This window comes from Phascolarctos cinereus, unplaced genomic scaffold, assembly GCF_003287225.1.
Source record: "Phascolarctos cinereus isolate Bilbo 61053 unplaced genomic scaffold, phaCin_HiC Scaffold_4;HRSCAF=312, whole genome shotgun sequence".
In the NCBI taxonomy this organism is placed as follows: domain Eukaryota; kingdom Metazoa; phylum Chordata; class Mammalia; order Diprotodontia; family Phascolarctidae; genus Phascolarctos; species Phascolarctos cinereus.
The window spans coordinates 646,984,113-647,001,742 of NW_027555847.1; the positions used below are offsets into that span (position 1 = coordinate 646,984,113).

The following is a 17,630-nucleotide window of genomic DNA, read 5'->3' on the forward strand; positions in this document are numbered from 1 at the left end:
GAAAGCATTTAATGCCTAGCACATAAGTGCTTAATAAATATGTGTTCTTTTCAACACCCTTCCTCCTTCCCTTCCCCTTTATTATGTTATAGATGAAGAAACTGAGGCTCTGAATGATAAGTGCTCTTCCCATAGTACTGTAGTTTTTGAAAAAAAAGTTTTTGGCAAGGCAATCAGGGCTAAGTGACTTGCCCAGGGTCACACAGCCAGCAAGTGTTAAGTGTCTGAAGCCACAATTTGAACTCAGGTCCTCCTGAGTCCAGGGCCAGTGCCTGACCCACTGCTCCACCTAGCTGCCCCATAGTACTGTGGTTTAAAAAAAAGACCAGGATATGAATGCACATATTTTGACTCCCAGTCTAGGGTTCTTTCCATCATACCATATCATACTAAATGAAACTCAGGACCTTACTGAATTTTAGGCTTTAATGATCAGATGGTATTCATGGGGACAGGGGGAATTTTGGAAGGGGACAGAGGCCAAACTTGGAATTCCTATAAAGAATAACAAGTTGTAGATAATAGATTTGCAGTTTTATGTCCAATTATCTTTGTTTTTTATTATACTATGTTATAAAAATGCTTATTTTATTCCATAAATTAAAAATAAAATAAAAAAATTATACTATGTGACTGGCCACTTTCTAAGGATTGGGCACTTACTATTTGGTTCCCCTATTACATTGGCGTATAGACAAAAATGGTAGAAAGGGCCCTGGATACAGAATCAGGAAGCCTGTCTAAGGTAGCAAAATGGAGACAATAGGACTTGTACCTCCTGCCTCATGGAATCACTGTGAGGAAAATGCTTTGTAAATCTTAAAGCACTACAGAGATATGAACAGTTACCCTTTAGGTATGAGAATATGCCAAGCCTGCTGGATTTCCCCTAAGGGCGGAAGTGGGTTAGTAAATGTTTGACAATTGGCTCTCTGGGGGAAAAAATGTAAGCAGGACACATTATTATGATTTTCTCTATCATTTTCTTATGTCTAGATAATCAACAAAAGAATAAATCAAGCCTCTGATTGTGGTTTGCCTATTTCTGAGGTATAAATGCTCACACTGAAAATTTAACAATTCACTCAGATGAGCTGGTAAGCGCTGGCACCAGGACACCCCTGCTTGAGAGCCACATGACTCTGCCTGCTACCTTACATCTAGGGAAGTTGTCTGTACCCAGAGGTAGCGGATATGGGATAATGAAGATGAAATTAGATGACAATGTATGCTTGGAATTAGGGTTTAGTTTCTAAGCTTAGACCAGTCTATAGACAGAAGCAGGCCTTACTCAGTCTGTGGCTATGGGGAGTTTAGTCTAGGGTTAGGGTTAGACTTCAGCCTGGGACCAGGGTTAGATCTTAGTCTGTGATGATGGTCAAGGCTGGTCATAGGGTCAGCACTCGGTCTGTAGTGGGAGTTAGGACCTAATCTGTGGTTGAGTTTAGGGCTCAGGCTGTGATGGGAGTTTGAGGAAGTCGTCTTTAGTTAGGGATAAGGTTCAGCCAGTGAATGGATTAGTGTTCAATTTATGACCAAGATATCAGGTATATTTGGAGAATGGATGAGTTCTTCACAGGCCTTACAGAGTCAGACATGCACTAGAACAGTCTGGGAATAGCTATTGATATGATCACCTCTCTCTGTTGCAGGGACTGATGGGATGTGTCCAGAAGTGACCTTAGGTGTTTCCTGACCATGGAGCTGTTGTTGGCTGCTCGGAGAATCATCCCATAGTAGATGAACAGGAAAGTCTGAGAAAGGTACAAGGTTAGAGTTATACAGGGAAGTACCACCTGATACCTGGGCCAGAGTGAGGAGAAGACCTAGGGGCTCTTTCAAGTATTAAGTGACTACTATAAACAAGGCAATGCTAGATGTTAGAGATTCAAAGGGAAAAAATGAAGCAGCCCTTGGCTTGAAGGGGCTTACATTCTCCAGAGGGATGTAACATTAAAAAAGATAAGGTAAACTGAGGAAAGGGAGAACACCAGGAGCTTAAGGGCTAGGGCTGGGAATGGCATTGTGGGGAGGTTATAGCTGAGCTGATCCTTGAAGGAAAATAGATATTCTGAAAAATAGAGATGAGGAAGGAGGTCCTTCCTGGCATGGGAAAAGTCTATACAAGTGCAGGGAGAAGGAAAATGGAATGTCAGATTTGGGGAATAGCTAGTAGCCCAGTTTGGCTGGAATGAAGAGTTCAGTGAAATAAGCCTGAAAGGAAGTAATCATTTATTATTAAGCACCTATTATATGCCAGACACTGTGTTAAGTACTCCACAAATATTATCATATTTGACCCTCACCAGGATCCTGAGAGGTAGGTATTATTATTATCTTCATTTTATAGTTGAGGAAATGGAGGCAGACAAAGGTTTAAGTGACTTGTCCAGGGTCATATAGTTAGCAATTGTTTGAGGCTGGATTTGAACTCATGTCTTCCTGACTATATACCTAACACTCTATTTACTGCACCACTTAACTGCTTGGAATGGTGGGTTAGAGCCCCTTCCAGTAAAGCCTTCCCTGAGATCCTAATGAATAATGATAACTAACATTTAAGTAATGTTTTAAGGTTTAGAAAGCTCTCAACATGCATCTTCTCATTTGAGCCCCACCATCACCTGGGGAGCAGACAGTATGTTTTTACAGATGACAAAAAGCCGCTGACATTTATATGGAGTTTGATGATATGAGGTAGAGGGTAGGTGTTAGTTCTCACCTCTGATGTGGGGCTGCAGGACAGAGTACCAAACTCCACCCAATGCCTTCCTTTATAGAGGGTAGAAAATGCCCCACATAAATACTCTGTTTATCTCTTAGTATTTATGTGGGGCAAGACAATGGTTTCATGCCGGTGAGAGAAGGGAGGGAGGCCAGAGAAGAGAGACAGGAGACAGAGAGAGAGTGGAGACACTGAAAGATCAAGACAGTAAAGAGAGAAATAAATTAAACAGTGATAATCAACAAGTATTTATTATGAGCTGACTATGTGCCAGGCACTGGGCTAGGTGCTGAGGATACAAATACAAAAAAGGGAAACAAACCCTAGTTGCAATGAACTTACATTCTAGTGGCAAAGAAAAAGAAAAATTATGTATACACACATATAAGGTTAATGAATACATACATACATATATGCATGCATACATACATACATATGTACATACACACAAAGTAGTTAAATATAAGGGCAGCTAGGTAGTGCAGTGGATAGAGCACTGGCCTGGAGTCAGAAGGACCTGAGTTCAAATTCAGCCTAAGATACTAGCTGTGTGACCCTGGGCAAGTCCCATTTCCTCAACTCAATCTACCTCAGTTTCTTCAACTATGAAATGAGCTGAAGAAGGAGATGGCAAACCACTCTAGTATCTTTGCCAAGAAAACCCCAAAGGGAGTCACAGAGAGTCGGACATGACTGAAACTACTCAACAACGCCACCTTCCTTCCCTAGCATAGTACTCTGCATATGGTAGGGCCTCAATAAATACTTGATTTGAAAATGCAGGACATGCTAAGTGACCACTGAATTACTATTGCTGATGCTTAAGAATTGTAGAAGGATTCCGAGAAGGAAGAGATGAAGGTGGCCTAGAGTGGCCAGGGAAGTTCCTGCCTTAAGGAGCAGGACTAAAGCTAGGCTTTGGAGGCTGGGTAGGATGCAAAGATGGAGAGGAAGGCAGAATGGCATTTGAGGCGATACAAAGGAAGGCAACATTGCTCATACCAAAGTTGTAGGCAAGGCCTTGTTTCTTTCTTCAGAGCCCCTCTCCTTCCCAACCTCCCACTCCAACTGAAACTCATGAGGGCAGTGTGGTGTAATGGAAAGTGTATTGGTCTAAGAACAAAAGATGGTTATTGAGGTATCTTTCTTGAAACATGAAAAGATAAAAACATGAAATATGCTGTCAATCTTCAGATGGAGAGCAGACAGACCCAGACGAGAGCATATTTTCTTTCTTTCTTTGTTTCCTTCTTTTTCTTTTTTTTGTTTCTATTACTTACTTTCTTTGTTTCTGTCTCTTTTTACTTTTTTCCTACCCTTCTCCCTTTCTTTTTCTTTCCTATTTCCCTTTCTTCCTTCTTTCTCTTTCCCTCCCTCCCTTTTTTCCTTTCCTTCCTCTCTCCCTCTCTCTTTTTCTTTCTTTTACTTTCTTCTTTCTTTGTTCCCCTTTCTTTCTCTTTCCCCTTTCCCTTCCTTCCTTTGTTCCCTCCCTCCCTTCTACTCTCTACTTCCTTCCTTTTCTTTTCTTTCTTCCTCTCTCTCTTTCTTTCTTTACTAATGCAGGAATTTGTTTAGCATGACCACGTTACATATGTATAATTTTTTTTTTGCCTTCTTAATTGGTTAGTGGAGGGGGAAGAAAGAGGAAGAGAATTCAGAACCAAGACCAAAATAAAATTGAATTTAAAAAATGAAGAGGAGAAAACACACAAGAAGGTCAAAAAGATGCACACAGATAAGGAGAGCTTTGAAAGTTACCAGTTGAACCTGCTATAAAATAAAACCAAGTTATACATTATAGGGAACTGCAGTTTCATGTATAATCCTTTATTTTGTTCTATTGTGTATATGGAAATGCACGTTTTATATGGTATTTGTTAAATCAGAATTTTAATAAAAGGGAAAAAGGGAAGGTCTATTATTCTTGTAGTCAAACAACTTGGATTCAAGCCTTGGCTCTGATAGTTATTAGTTGTGTGGCCCTGAGCAGGATGCTTTATGCTCCCCAGGTAGTTTGTTTCCTTAGCTATAAAATGTTGTTCCATCATTTCAGTCATGTTTGACTCTTTGTGACCCCATTTGGGGTTTTCTTGGCAAAGTGATTTGCCATTTCCTTCCCCACCTTATTTTATAAATGAAGAAATTGAAGCAAACAGGGTTAAGTAACTTGCCTGGGGTCACACAGCTAGTAAGTGTCTGAGGTCAGATTTGAACTCAGATTTTCCTGACTCCACACCCAGAGCTTTATTCACTGTGCCCATCTGTAAAGTGGGGGGCCATTATTTATATATTACCTACCCTACAGGGAAATTATGAGCAAAGTATTTTTGTAAAACCCCAAATGCTATATAGTTATGAACTGTAATGATATGTGATGGTTTCCCCAACAGAGGAGGTTAAGTTGGAGGGTGGTCAATTTACTTTCCTTCCCAGTGTGGATCATGGCATTAGGTGAACAGAGATGCCATGACCTCAGGTAGGGAAGTAGAAGAGGCAGTGAATGTTAGTGTGGAGGGAAGCGGAGATCTCTGAAAACAAACCTTTTCTGGATTTTGCTCCGCGTAAGTCCGGTCAGGTCTGGTGACAGCAAGCATTAGTGACTTTGCCCATCCATCTACTGTTAAGAACTGAACAGACCTGGCTCCTATCTGTGGGCAGATATTAAGAAGTCATTGAGATGGCATATTTGAATCTCTCCCTTTCAGAGCTGGGTAGGAGAGAATCAAGGGCCCCCCCTTTTTTTGCCTCAACTAGCACCCACACATCTCCCCAAGGTCAGGTTTTCAATGCCTTGAATTTTCATATTGCTCAGTCTCTTGTCTTTTTTTTTTTTGGTCGAGGCAACTGGGGTTGTGACTTGCCCAGGGTCACACAGCTAGTAAGTGTCAAGTATCTGGCCTGAGACTGGATTTGAACTCAGGACCTCCTAGCTGCCCCTCTCTTGTCTTCATACCCATAATTCTACCCTTACAGCTTTTAAATCCAAGTTTTTTCCTGTTTGACACATGGGACAAGGCTTTCTCAGTTTCTTCACATCCCAGTCACTATCACAGCTATCAAATCACACCTTCTAGATGTCTATGTAACTCTCTGCCAGTATAAAGACTTGAGGGTATTACTGAGGGGATAGCTTGCTTTCTATAAGAAATATAGGAGGGGCAGCTAGGTGGCACAGTGGATAGGGCACCGGCCCTGAAGTCAGGAGGACCTGAGTTCAAATCCAGCCTCAGACCAAACACTTGACACTTACTAGCTGTGTGACCCTGGCCAAGTCACTTAACCCCAATTGCCTAAAAAGCAAAAAAAAAAAAAACCAACAAAAAACCCCCCAAAGAAATATAGGGTAGGACTCCCTTCATCCAGAGATGCAGTGCCAAGGAGTCCTGTGGAGTAGATGGTGGTAGATTACTTTCTCTTCACATAATGGGGTCAGGCTACCTGTGTTCCAAACTAATTCCTGGATGGTACAACTTTTTTTTTTTAAAGCTAGCCATTCCCCAATTAAAAATACAAGCCATTCCCCAACTGATAAATGGTCAAAGGATATGAACGGTTTTCAGATGAAGAAATTAAAGCCACCTATAGTCACATGAAAAAATGCTCTAAATCACTATTGATTAGAGAAATGTAAATCAAAACAACTCTGAGGTACCACATCACACCTATCAGACTGGCCAACATGACAAAACAGGAAAATGATAAATGCTGGAGAAGATGTGGGAAAATTGGAACACAAATGCATTGTTGGTGGAGTTGTATAATGATCCAACCATTTTGGAGAGCAATTTGGAACTATGCCCAAAGGGCTATAAAAATGTGCATACCCTTTGACCCAGCAATAGCACTGCAAGGGCTATATCCCAAAGAGATCATACAAATGGGAAAAGGACCCCCATGTACAAAAGTGTTCATAGCAGCTCTTTTTGTGGAAATTGAGAGGATGCCCATCAGTTGGGGAAGGGCTGAGCAAGTTGTGGTATATGAATGTAATGGAATACTATTGTGCTATAAGAAATGATGAACAGGCTGACTTCAGAAAAACCTGGAAAGACTTGTATGGTCTGATGCTGAGTGAAGTGAGCAGAACCAAGAGAACTTTGTACACAATAACAGCTACATTGTGCAGTGACTAATATTGATAAACTTAACCTTTCCCAGCAATAGAAGGATCTAGGACATCTCCAGAGGCCTTGTGATGGAAAATGCTATCCACATCCAAAGAAAGAACTATGGAAGTTCAATTGCTGTTTTTTTTCTCTTCTGTTGAGTTTTGTTACCTCTTTCTGGTGTTCCCTTCTATTGGTTCTAATTCTTCCTTACAACATCACTAATGTGAAAATATGTTTAATAGGAATGTGTATGTATAGCCTATATCAGATTGCGTGCTGTCTTGGGAAGGGTGGTGGGGAGGAAGGGGGAGAAAAATTTTAAACTCAAAAGCATATGGAAGTGATTGTTGATAAATCAAAATAAATTAATAAAAAATAAAAAGAATAAAGCTAGAGGTTTATTGTTATTTTATGATCAATAAATTGTCAAATTGGCTATGACACTTTCCCAAACTAGATACCACCATTCACCAGCACAGAAGTTGGTAGTTAACCAGATTGAGGAACAAGGCAGAAAGAGCAGACATCTGAATATCATTGGTAACTCAACTTATACTCTTCGTGCCTGTGTATTGCACATTATTCTCACCATAAAGTGTCCAGATAGATTAGTGGGGCAATATGGGATGGCACAACTTTTTTTTTCTTTTTTAAGGCAATTGGGGTTAAGTGACTTGCCCTGGGTCACACAGCTAGTAAGTGTCAGATGTTTGGTCTGAGACTGGATTTGAACTCAGGTCCTCCTGACTTCAGGGCCAGTGCTCTATCCACTGCACCACCTAGCTGTTCCAGGATGGCACAACTTCTAATGAAGATAGGGATTGTCTTATTCTTTGGGAGAGAAGAGAGTTAAAGATACATGATAAAAGGTCCATGACCTCGTTTGAACGTAGTAGTAAGTGAGGCATCAGTCAGGTGTTAAGGGATATTTTCTCTTGATTTTTGCTTACTCTCTTCCCTTTTTGCTGGCAAACCAGGAAGTAGCCTCTTGGCTGTGTCCTCGGTCTTTCCCTTCTGTATGGCCATAAGAGAGAAATGTGGCCCAACCTTGCTAGCTATCTCAGATCTGCTTAAATTGAGTTAAGTTCAAGGAGAACAGGTCTGGTTGCAATTTTTTTTCTTCCTCTCTTCTTCTCCTAATTCCCTATCCTCCCCTTTCCCCTCCCCTTTTCTCTTTCTGTCTGTCTTTCCTTGTCTTCGTTTCTGTCTGTTGTTCTCATAGGTGATGAGAAGTCCATATGGCCTCATGTTCAGGCAGGCTTCGCTGCTTCTAGAATAGATATCATTACTAATCCTCTTTCCAGGAATAATTATGACATATTTCTAGGATTATTATTAATTATTCTATTTACATTATAAAGGAATCATTTTTGTAGACTGCATGCTTGTTTGTGAGCTAATCATCCATGGGCTGGGTGTTCCCATTACATTTTTCTCTTTCTTGAGCAAAATTGTGGATTTATTTTGTGGAGTTTAGTTTCCTGGTATTCTGTGTCTAAGCCTTAAGATTATAAGCCTTCAACAGTTTTGGGCATAGCAGACTCATAACATCTAGTACAAGTTTTTTTTTTTTTTGGAGGGGGGGTTTCCCCTCTTAAAGCAGACTTGTCAACACAGACCCAATGATTAGAAGCTCCCTAATGGGAAATGTTCCATAAGGGATTAGGCAAATACCTGCAGGGGGTAGGGAAGGGTGGGAAAGGGGCTGTAAAAGGGATGCCTATTTGGGATGGGAAGCTGGATTAGGTGACCGATAAGGTTCCTTCCAGTTGTGAGGTTCTAGCATTTGGTTATTGATCCCCAAACCTAAAAGGAATGAGAAATGTGATAGAAGGAGATCTGGGGGAATGCAGGTTTGAGAAGACAAGGTGGCTTGGCATCTTGGTGATTCATCTAGCCTGCTCAGGCTGTCGCTTTGGGGGGTTTGGTCAAAACCTCCTGGTTCCTACTTGTCTCCTATACATGCTTCACCCTCATTGGCTCCTAAGCTCCTGCACCTGCTGCCCACCCTGCCAGGAATGCTTCCTCCCTTCCTCATCCTCTACCAAATCTCACGTCAGGCTTCACAGGCTTTCGTGTTTAAAAGATAGAAAGCTGGAAGAGAGCTTGGAAGTTATCTAGTCCAACATCACTTTATAAATGGAGAAACTTGGGTCTAGAGAGAGGAAACTGACAGAGGGAGAGAGCCCCCAAGCCAAAATTTGAACTCAGCTCTTCTGGCCTCAAATCCATCATCCTTTCTATTGAACCACAGCTCCTTTCTCTTTCAAAGCTCTGCTCAGGACTTTCCTTGAACTCCAGGCCTTTTTATTCAGCTACTTCTTACTCTTGCAGGTTTTCTCCTCTACTCTCATGTCCCCATGTACCAATCTTGAAGGTTTGAAAAATGCTTTACATATTAACTCATTTGATCCTCACAAGCAGCCTGAGAGGCAGGTGCTGATATTGTTCCCTCATTTGGAAACTGAAGCACATTGGAGTTCAGTAATTTGCCTAAGGTCACATAGCTAACAAGTTTATGAGTAGGATTGGAACTCAGGTCTTCTTGATTCCAAGTTCAATGCTCTATCCACGGTGGCACCTAGCTGCCTCATATTCATAAAGCAGACTTTTGCACTGACCAAGTTCACCAGGATAGAGATCTGAAAGCATCACATGCTTCACAGTAGGTAATTTCTAGGTCCTTGGCCTCTGAAGGTCAGAAAATCGTCCTTTACCTTCCATAGACCCTCAAGGTCAATGCACAATTGCCATTTGTCTTTGACCCATGGAGCTTTCTAGGATGATGGGCTTTCTAGGAGACTATTTTCATCATGAAGTATCAGAAAAAGCTCTGGATTTGGTGTCAGAGAGACCAGGGTCCAAGTTTCATCTCTGAGGCAACTCAGTGGCACAGTAGATAGAGCAGAGCTCTTGAAGTCAGGAAGACTTGAGTAAAAATCAGTCATTTATAGCTGTGAGATCCTAAATCTCCCTCAGCCTTAGTTTCCACCTCTATAAAATAGAAGTTGTTTTGAGGATCAATCGAGATAATATTGTAAAATGGTCTGCAAACCTTAGCACTATATAAATGCTAGTTATTGTTGTTGTCTGTATGAGCATGTCACCACTCTGAGCCTCAGTTTCCTCCTCTGTAAAATGGCTATGATACATGCAACACTCTCGCAGGGTGTTGTGAGGAAAGTAGTTTGAGACACCATTAGAATGCTGAAGAAGTATTAATTATTATTATTATTGACATTATTACCCATTCAGCTTGATATGTGGCCAGCTTTTCTTACCTGAATCAGCTGTTCCTGCCAGTGATCTCTCTGTGTGGGAGTAAGTAGTTCATCTGTTGCAAAGAGACAGAAAAAATGCAGTGAGGACTGAGCCAGGGATTAGACCTGCCATGGATTGATCCCTGTTTTTCCTGATACTCATCCCTCCATCTGATTATGTATCCATCCCTCCCTGCATACAGTCAGTAACCAATTGTTAAGTACCTTCTGTACCATGTACCATCATGGTAGTAGCTAGTATTTCTATAGCACTCTAAGGTTTGCAAAGCACTTTACAGATATCTCATTTAATTCCCACAGTGATTTTCAGAGGTAGGTGCTATTATTATTCCCATTTTATAGATGAAGACATTGAGGTTGAGGTAGAGTAAGTGACTTGTTCAGAGCCACACAGCTATTAAGTGTCTGAGGCAAGATTTGAACTCAGATCTTCTTGAGTCCAAGTCTAGTATTCTATCCATAATATCACCTAACTGCCTGGTATACTGTGATTAACATTGAAAGAAGATAGCCAAAATAAAGAATATATGGTTCCTGCCCTCATGCAGCTTTCAGTCTAGCAGGGGAGCTAGATCATGTGGTTGATGGGGCAACAGATTCCATTGCCCAGTCTGTGCCCTGGAGTGTCTATTCTCTTTTTCCAATTTGACTCCAGCAGTAGACATGGTGCTTCGGTGGCAAAGATTCCACCCAAGGAGTCTGTACTTGCATGACAGTATGGGGAGATAGTCCAAAGGAGTGAATTCCTGGAGATTGGAAATAGTCAAATAGAGCTATAGATGTTTCTTGTAGAGGATGTCCATGCTTTAGGTAGGGGTTGGACTACATTTTATGAACTCATGGAAAATTATATTGCTTGTTCTGGGTGCCACATTTTTGCAGAGACAAACCAGAAGCTAATCTAGAGGATGGCAACTGTGCCTGATACTGGAGAGTCTGGGACAAAGGTCAAATGCCATCCTAACTAGGGCTTTAGGTATCAGATCAAATGCCAAAGGGACCAGGGTCACAGATGACAGGACTGCCAAAGAGCATGCTTCAAGTGGAAGATTTCTGTTGGGTGTACCTTCTGGCATGCTGACATATAGCTAGAGTGTGAGCCCAGTATGGTTCATGGGGACTCAGGCCTTTGGTACCAACGTCTTCCCCCAACCTCAAGCTCCCGTGTTAAAGGGAGGAAAACACTTGTACCACTGCTGTCCTCTAGCATCAAAGGATGCTGGAAGAAGACTCCGTCAGTTGCTATTTTTCCAGTTATGGTTATCAGAGTTTTATATTTCACTCCCTTCTAAATCCCTGCCCATCAGAGTTCCTATATCTACACAGGTAAAATTCTCCTAACCCTATCTACCTCTCCCCATAGTACTATTACTGTATCACCTTTGACCTCATCACACTCTAATCCCTCTCCTCTGCCTTCCTTGCACTGTATGCTTTGGAATCTGAGTTTCATCATTAATAAATAACAATAGCTACTGTTATATAGTGTTTTGAGGTTTCCATAAATTATGTATGGTTAAGTGCTACTATCATTATTCCCATTTTACAGAGGAAGAAAATGAGGCTGAATAAGGTAAAGTCACCTGCTCAAGGTCTTACAACTAGTATGGGTCCTAAAAAAGATCCAAACCTATGTTTTGCCCAGGGTCACATGAGTGGTTTGCATCCAAGAAGGGGTCCAAATCATAGTTTTCAGATTCCAAGTCCATTCCTCTAATATACTGTGCCACCTTGCCTCTCTCCTTCATTCTAGAGTTCTACACTCACCCTTCTAAATCTATCCTTTGTTGCCCAATCCTCCACTCCTCCAGTTTACCACATCTGTCTCTGGCCTCATTTATTCCCTTTGCAGCTTTGACTCTAGAGTTGACCAGTTCAACTTCACATTGTCCTGCAATCTTGACTCTATTTGTCCTCTTGTCCTCCCCACCATTCACCATCCCTCCTCACCTTTGCTGGTCACGAACCCTTAATCACCCTTAATAACCCTTAATGCTGCCACATCTGCTCCTTCATTGATTGCATCCATTATGCAACCAAGTTATTGAATCCAAATGGAACCCTCATTGATGCAAAGAAAATCATTGATATTTGTTTGCTTGCCCCACTCCTCTCAAAGCTGGTCCAAACCTCCTCCTTTTCTCTTTAAACCTCCAATGTCACTCTCACTTCTCTGCCTCTCAGCAGATGGCCTTGGCTTCTCACTTAAAGAAAATAGAGACCATCCATCATATATTTCCTCATCTCTACTCCATACTCTAAACCTCTCAACATTTTTATCCATCCTCTTCTCCCTCACCCCTCTAAGGAAAGAAGTGATCCTGTTTTCCAAGGCTAGCCCCTCTATTTGTATATCCTCAATTCTTTTGAGATATGAGATAATATTTATAAAGCACTTAGCACAGCACCTAGCAGCCTTCTTATTCTCCCATCTCCTCTCCTCTCCTCTCCTCTCCTCTCTCTCCTCTCTCTCCTCTCCTCTCCTCTCCTCTCCTCTCCTCTCCTCTCCTCTCCTCCTCCCTCTCCTCTCCTCCCCTCTCCTCTCCTCTCCTCCCTCCCTCCCCTCCCCTCCCTCCCCTCCTCCCCTCCCTCCCCTCCCTCCCCTCCCCTCCCCTCCCTCCCTCCCCTCCCCTCCCTCCCCTCTCCTCCCTCCCTCCTCTCCTCCCCTCCCCTTCCTCCCCTCCCCTCCCCTCCCTCACTTCCCTCCTCCCTCCCTCTCCTCCCCTCCCCTCCCTCCCTCCCCTCCCCTCCCTCCTCCCTCCCCCCTTCCCTCCCCTCCCTCCTCTCCCCCCTCCCTCCCTCACTTCCCTCCTCCCTCCCTCCCCTCCCCTCCCCTCCCTCCCTCCCCCCCTCACTTCCTCCCCTCCCCTCCCCTCCCCTCCCTCCCTCCCCTCCCTCCCTCCCCTCCCCTCCCCTCCCCTCCCCTCCCCTCCCTCCCCTCCCCTCCCTCCCTCCCTCCCTCCTCCCCTCCCTCCCTCCCCTCCCTCCTCTCCCTCCCTCCCCTCCTCCCCTCCTCTCCTCTCCTCTCCTCTCCTCTCCTCTCCTCTCTCCTCCCCTCCTCTTCTCTACCTCTCTCTCCATTTTCCTCATATATTTACTGGCTCCTTTCTTACTGCCTATGAACATTCTTAGGGCTATTCCATCCTTAAAAATACCCTTCACTTGACCCTGCCATCACCTTCCACTCTACCACTCTAAATCTCCCCCCTCCCTTTCAATGCCAGATTCTTACACTTCCAGCCCCCACTTCTCTACCACTCACTCACTCCTTAGTCCTTTTTTCAACCTGGTTTCTGCCTCCTATGTAATGAAACTGTTCTTCATTAAGGTTACTAGTGCTTTAACTGTTAAGCCCAATGGCCTTTTCTTAGTCATCCCCCCCTTCTTCACTTGCCTGTCTGTAGTCTGTGACACTGATGACTGTTCCCTTCCTTTGGACATTCTCTTCTCCCTTAGCTTGTAACACTACTTCCTCCTGGTCTTCCTACCTCCCTGAACATTTCTTCTCAATCTTCTACTTCTCTGATTCTTCACCCATTTCTTGCCATCTAAGTATGGTTGTTCCCCAGGATTCTGTCCTGAGCCTTCACTCCTTTATATTTATTCTCTTGAAGATTTTATTAGCTTCCAGAGTAGATGATTCCCAATCTATGTATCTAACCTTAATCATCCTCCTTAGCTCCAGCCTTCCACTGCTTGCCTTCCTGACCAACATCTCCTAATTAATGCTCCATCAACATCTCAAACTCAACAGGTCCAAAATGGAATTAATTAACTCCCTCCCCCCACAAACTTGCCCCTCCTCCAAACTTCTTTTATCTTTTCTGAGGTATCACCATCCTCCCGTTCACACAGGTTTGTCTTTGTCTCTTTCCTATTTATCACCACTCCTTTATCTAATCCACTAACAGCTACCATTTAAATAGCACTTACTCTGTGACAGGCACTATGACAAGCACTTTATAATTATCTCATTTGATCCTCAGGACAACCCTGGGAGGTAGGTATTATTATCCCATTTTACAGTTGAATAAATTGAGGCAGACAGCAGTTGTATGACTGGCTTAGGGTCACACAGTTAGTGAGGCCAGATTTGAACTCAGGTATTTCTGACTTCATGCCCAGTCTTCTATCCACTGTGCCACCTAGCTGCTATAATTGACTATAATTCTGCAGAGGGTAGTTGACAATGTGAACACAAAATAGGAAGGTTCTTGGTCCTGTCTTTTAGACCTGCCACCCTGTGGACTGAACACCAAACCCAATGTATTGGAGACTACTAAAGTCACATAGGAAGAACCAAACCATTGGTGGAGATGATGCCCAACACATAGAGAAGGCTGCGATGGGGGAAAATGCCAGTTAGAAAATCTTCCTCGATCTTGCTGAACACTAGATTACAAGAGTGTTTGCACATAGCCAAGAGCACGTTGCTGGCAGCATCCTGATAAATATCTTCTAGTTCCTAGGGCAGCAGAGGGGGAGGGGGAAAACCTGATTAGGACAAGCATGTGGGGGAGAAGTCTGATGAGTCAAATGCTGAGCATCTAACAGCATACACAGTATTTTATATGTGCTATCTGTATAGTACATACATCTCAGCAATCAATCAACAAATATTTATCAAGTGCCTACTATGTGCCAGGCCACTGGGCCAGGCTCTGGAAACACAAAGAGAAAAGTAAAAGAGTCCCTGCCCATGGGGAGTTTGCATTCTAAAGACAGAGACAACATGCACATATAGAAATATATATAGAACAAATGCAAAATAAATATAAAGTAAATATAATGGGTATAATGGGGGAACGAAGGCAGCACTGGCAGCTGCGGGAAACAGCTAAAACTTTGGGTAGAATAGGGTATTTGAGCAGCCTTTAAGGGTGCCATGAAGATAACCAGGAGACACAGTAGGCAGAAAGCCAGGCATGGAGTTAGGAAAACCTGAGTTCAGATTCAGCCTCAGGTACTTATTGGCTATGTGACCTTGACCTTAATTTCCGACTGCCTCAGTTTCCTCATCTATAAAGTGGAGATAATAACAGGACCTACCTCCCAGAGTTGCAAGGATCGAATGAGATTATATTTGTAAAGTACTTAGCACAATGCTTGACACATAGTAGGCTCTATATAAATGTTAGCTATTGTTATTATGATTATTCAAAAAGAGAGGAATTCTATGAGGTAGAAATGATACATTATCACTATGATATAATCCTTATCCAAAGAGACACTATGGCATAGACTTGGAGTCAGAGGAGCCAGTTGTGCATCTCACTTTTCTGACATATACTGGCTGTGTGACCATGGGCATGTCATTTAGAGTTTCAGTGTCATAACTACTTTTCTAAGATGATAAGTTGCAGAATAGATGTAGAGAGAATTCTGTCTTGTAGAGAGAATTTCCTCATCAGAAATTTCCCAGTGCTAATGCAAAGGTCTGGACAGTATATACATACATAACACACACACATGCTTTCATTACTATCATACAGATGGGAAAACTGAAGCCCATGAAGGTGAAATTCCTTCCTCAAGAATGCTTTCTGTGTGGGGCAGCTAGTTGGATAGAGTCCTGGCCCTGAAGTCAGGAGGACCTGAGTTCAAATCCAGCCTCAGACCAAACACTTGACACTTACTAGCTGTGTGACCCTGGCCAAGTCACTTAACCCCAATTGGCCCCCCCCAAAAAAAGAATGCTTCTTGTGGTACATTATTGGTATGAATGAAGTAGGTATTTGATCTCACTGCTTTCTAAGGCCAGCCATGGACAAAGGCTTCTCCATCATCTTAATTTGCATCCAAATTCAAGGAAGGTACTGAACTGTCTCAGTAGAGAGCTAGGGTGACATTGTGGGAAGAACACCAGCCAGGAAAGAGTTTCTTGCACAGGACTGGATTTGGAGTTCACTTACTTCTGGGATAGCTGCAGTGTAGTGGAAAGGACACTACATAGTGCCCTGGAATCAGAGAACATTCATTCATGTCTTTATTCTGACACATTTGTTGGTCATGGAATGATGTGGGAGTCATTTTACTTTTTACTTCTTTGAGACTCAGTCTCCTCTTCTGTAAAATAGTGATATTAATATTTGTCTTATATCCCTTATGTGATTATGGTATGAAAAATGTTTTATAAACCTTAAAAAAGTATCTAGAAATGTGAATGATTATAATTATTACTAATGTCACTGTTATTAGATAATACCATTATTACTAATTACTATTACTACTACTATTTCTTGTTCAGTCATTTCAGTTCTGTTTAACTCCTCATGGCCACATTTGGGGTTTTCTTGGCAAAGATACTGGAGTGGTTTGCCATTTCCTTCTCCACCTCACTTTACAGATGAGGAAACTGAGGCAAATCGTGTTAAGTGACTTGCTCAGGGTCACATATCTAGTAAGTGCCTGAGGCTAGATTTGAACTCAGGAAGATTGTCTTCTTGGCCTGGAACTCTGTTGACTACACTACCTAGCATACCTACTACTAATATTACTACTACTACTACTACTACTGCTGCTGCTGCTGCTGCTGCTGCTGCTGCTGCTGCTGCTGCTGCTGCTGCTGCTGCTGCTATTGTTACTCCTGGTACGTGACTTTAAACAAGTCTTTATCTTTGGACCCTCAATTTCTTCACTGGTAAAATAGGGGTAGTTATTTCTATGCTACCTAATTCACAGCACATTTGTGAGGGTTAATTGAGTGTGTGTGTGTGTGTGTGTGTGTGTAGGTCATTTGTAAGCTGCTGAGCACTTTTTCTCAATATAAGGAATAGTTAGAATTATTTAAGTAAAAAAATTTATTAAACTCCTACTGTGTACAGAGTAGTATGTTAGATACTACGGAGATACAAAGCTTAGACAGGACATATTCCTTCTTCTCATGGAGCTAACTGTATGATGGAGGGTATGACACTATATGTGCAGTATAGGATGGACTACAAATTAATATGACAGGTGCATCTGAAAGGTTCAAAGTGCTACCCAAACTCTGAGGGGGCAGAGGATGGTTGTTAACTAGCTAGAGAAGGCTTCCCTGAAGTTGGCATCTGCCCTGGGTTTTGATGCAGGGGTGGGATTTCAATAGGTGCAGAGAAGGGCAAATCCATTGCAAAGGCTGAGAATAATCTGAGCAAAGGTACAGAAATGAGAAAGTGCATTGCATTAGAGGCCAGAGGGTGTTCCAGTGAACTAGATCATAGGTATAGGGAAAGAAGAGGGTTATGACATCAGTCTGGAAAGGTAGGGCACCAGATTGTGGAAGGCCTTGAATGTCAGGCTAAAGTATGTTTGGGATTTCCTCTACAGCAAAAGGGGGTTACTGAAGGGTTTTGAGCAGATCAGTGACATGACCAATAAATTTAATCTGGCAGCATGTGAAGGACAAACTGGAAGTAAAGGAGGTAAAGGAGGTGGAGATGGGAAGGCCTGCGGGGAAGCTATTGTAGAACAGTCCATGCTTGTACCAGATGGTGATAAAGGGAATAAGGAGAAAGAATGGATATGGGAGAGAGA

General features: G+C 42.5%; 1 protein-coding gene and 1 long non-coding RNA gene across 2 annotated transcripts in view; one reads left to right on the forward strand and one right to left on the reverse strand.

Annotated features, from left to right (window-relative positions):
* The window catches only part of LOC110214246 (maestro heat-like repeat family member 5), a 124,779-nt gene that overhangs the window by 75,889 nt on the left and 31,260 nt on the right, over positions 1-17,630 (reverse strand). The window contains exons 5-8 of the mRNA XM_020995072.2: positions 14,421-14,580; positions 10,116-10,168; positions 5,266-5,373; positions 1,638-1,754 (exon numbers count right to left, since the gene is read on the reverse strand). Coding sequence (XP_020850731.1) covers positions 1,638-1,754; positions 5,266-5,373; positions 10,116-10,168; positions 14,421-14,580 — 438 coding nt within the window. The remainder of the gene's footprint in view (positions 1-1,637; positions 1,755-5,265; positions 5,374-10,115; positions 10,169-14,420; positions 14,581-17,630) is intronic.
* LOC144457041 (uncharacterized) lies at positions 127-4,637 on the forward strand. Its single transcript, XR_013486347.1, has 2 exons — positions 127-1,763; positions 4,353-4,637. It is a non-coding gene; the product is annotated as an uncharacterized LOC144457041 (long non-coding RNA).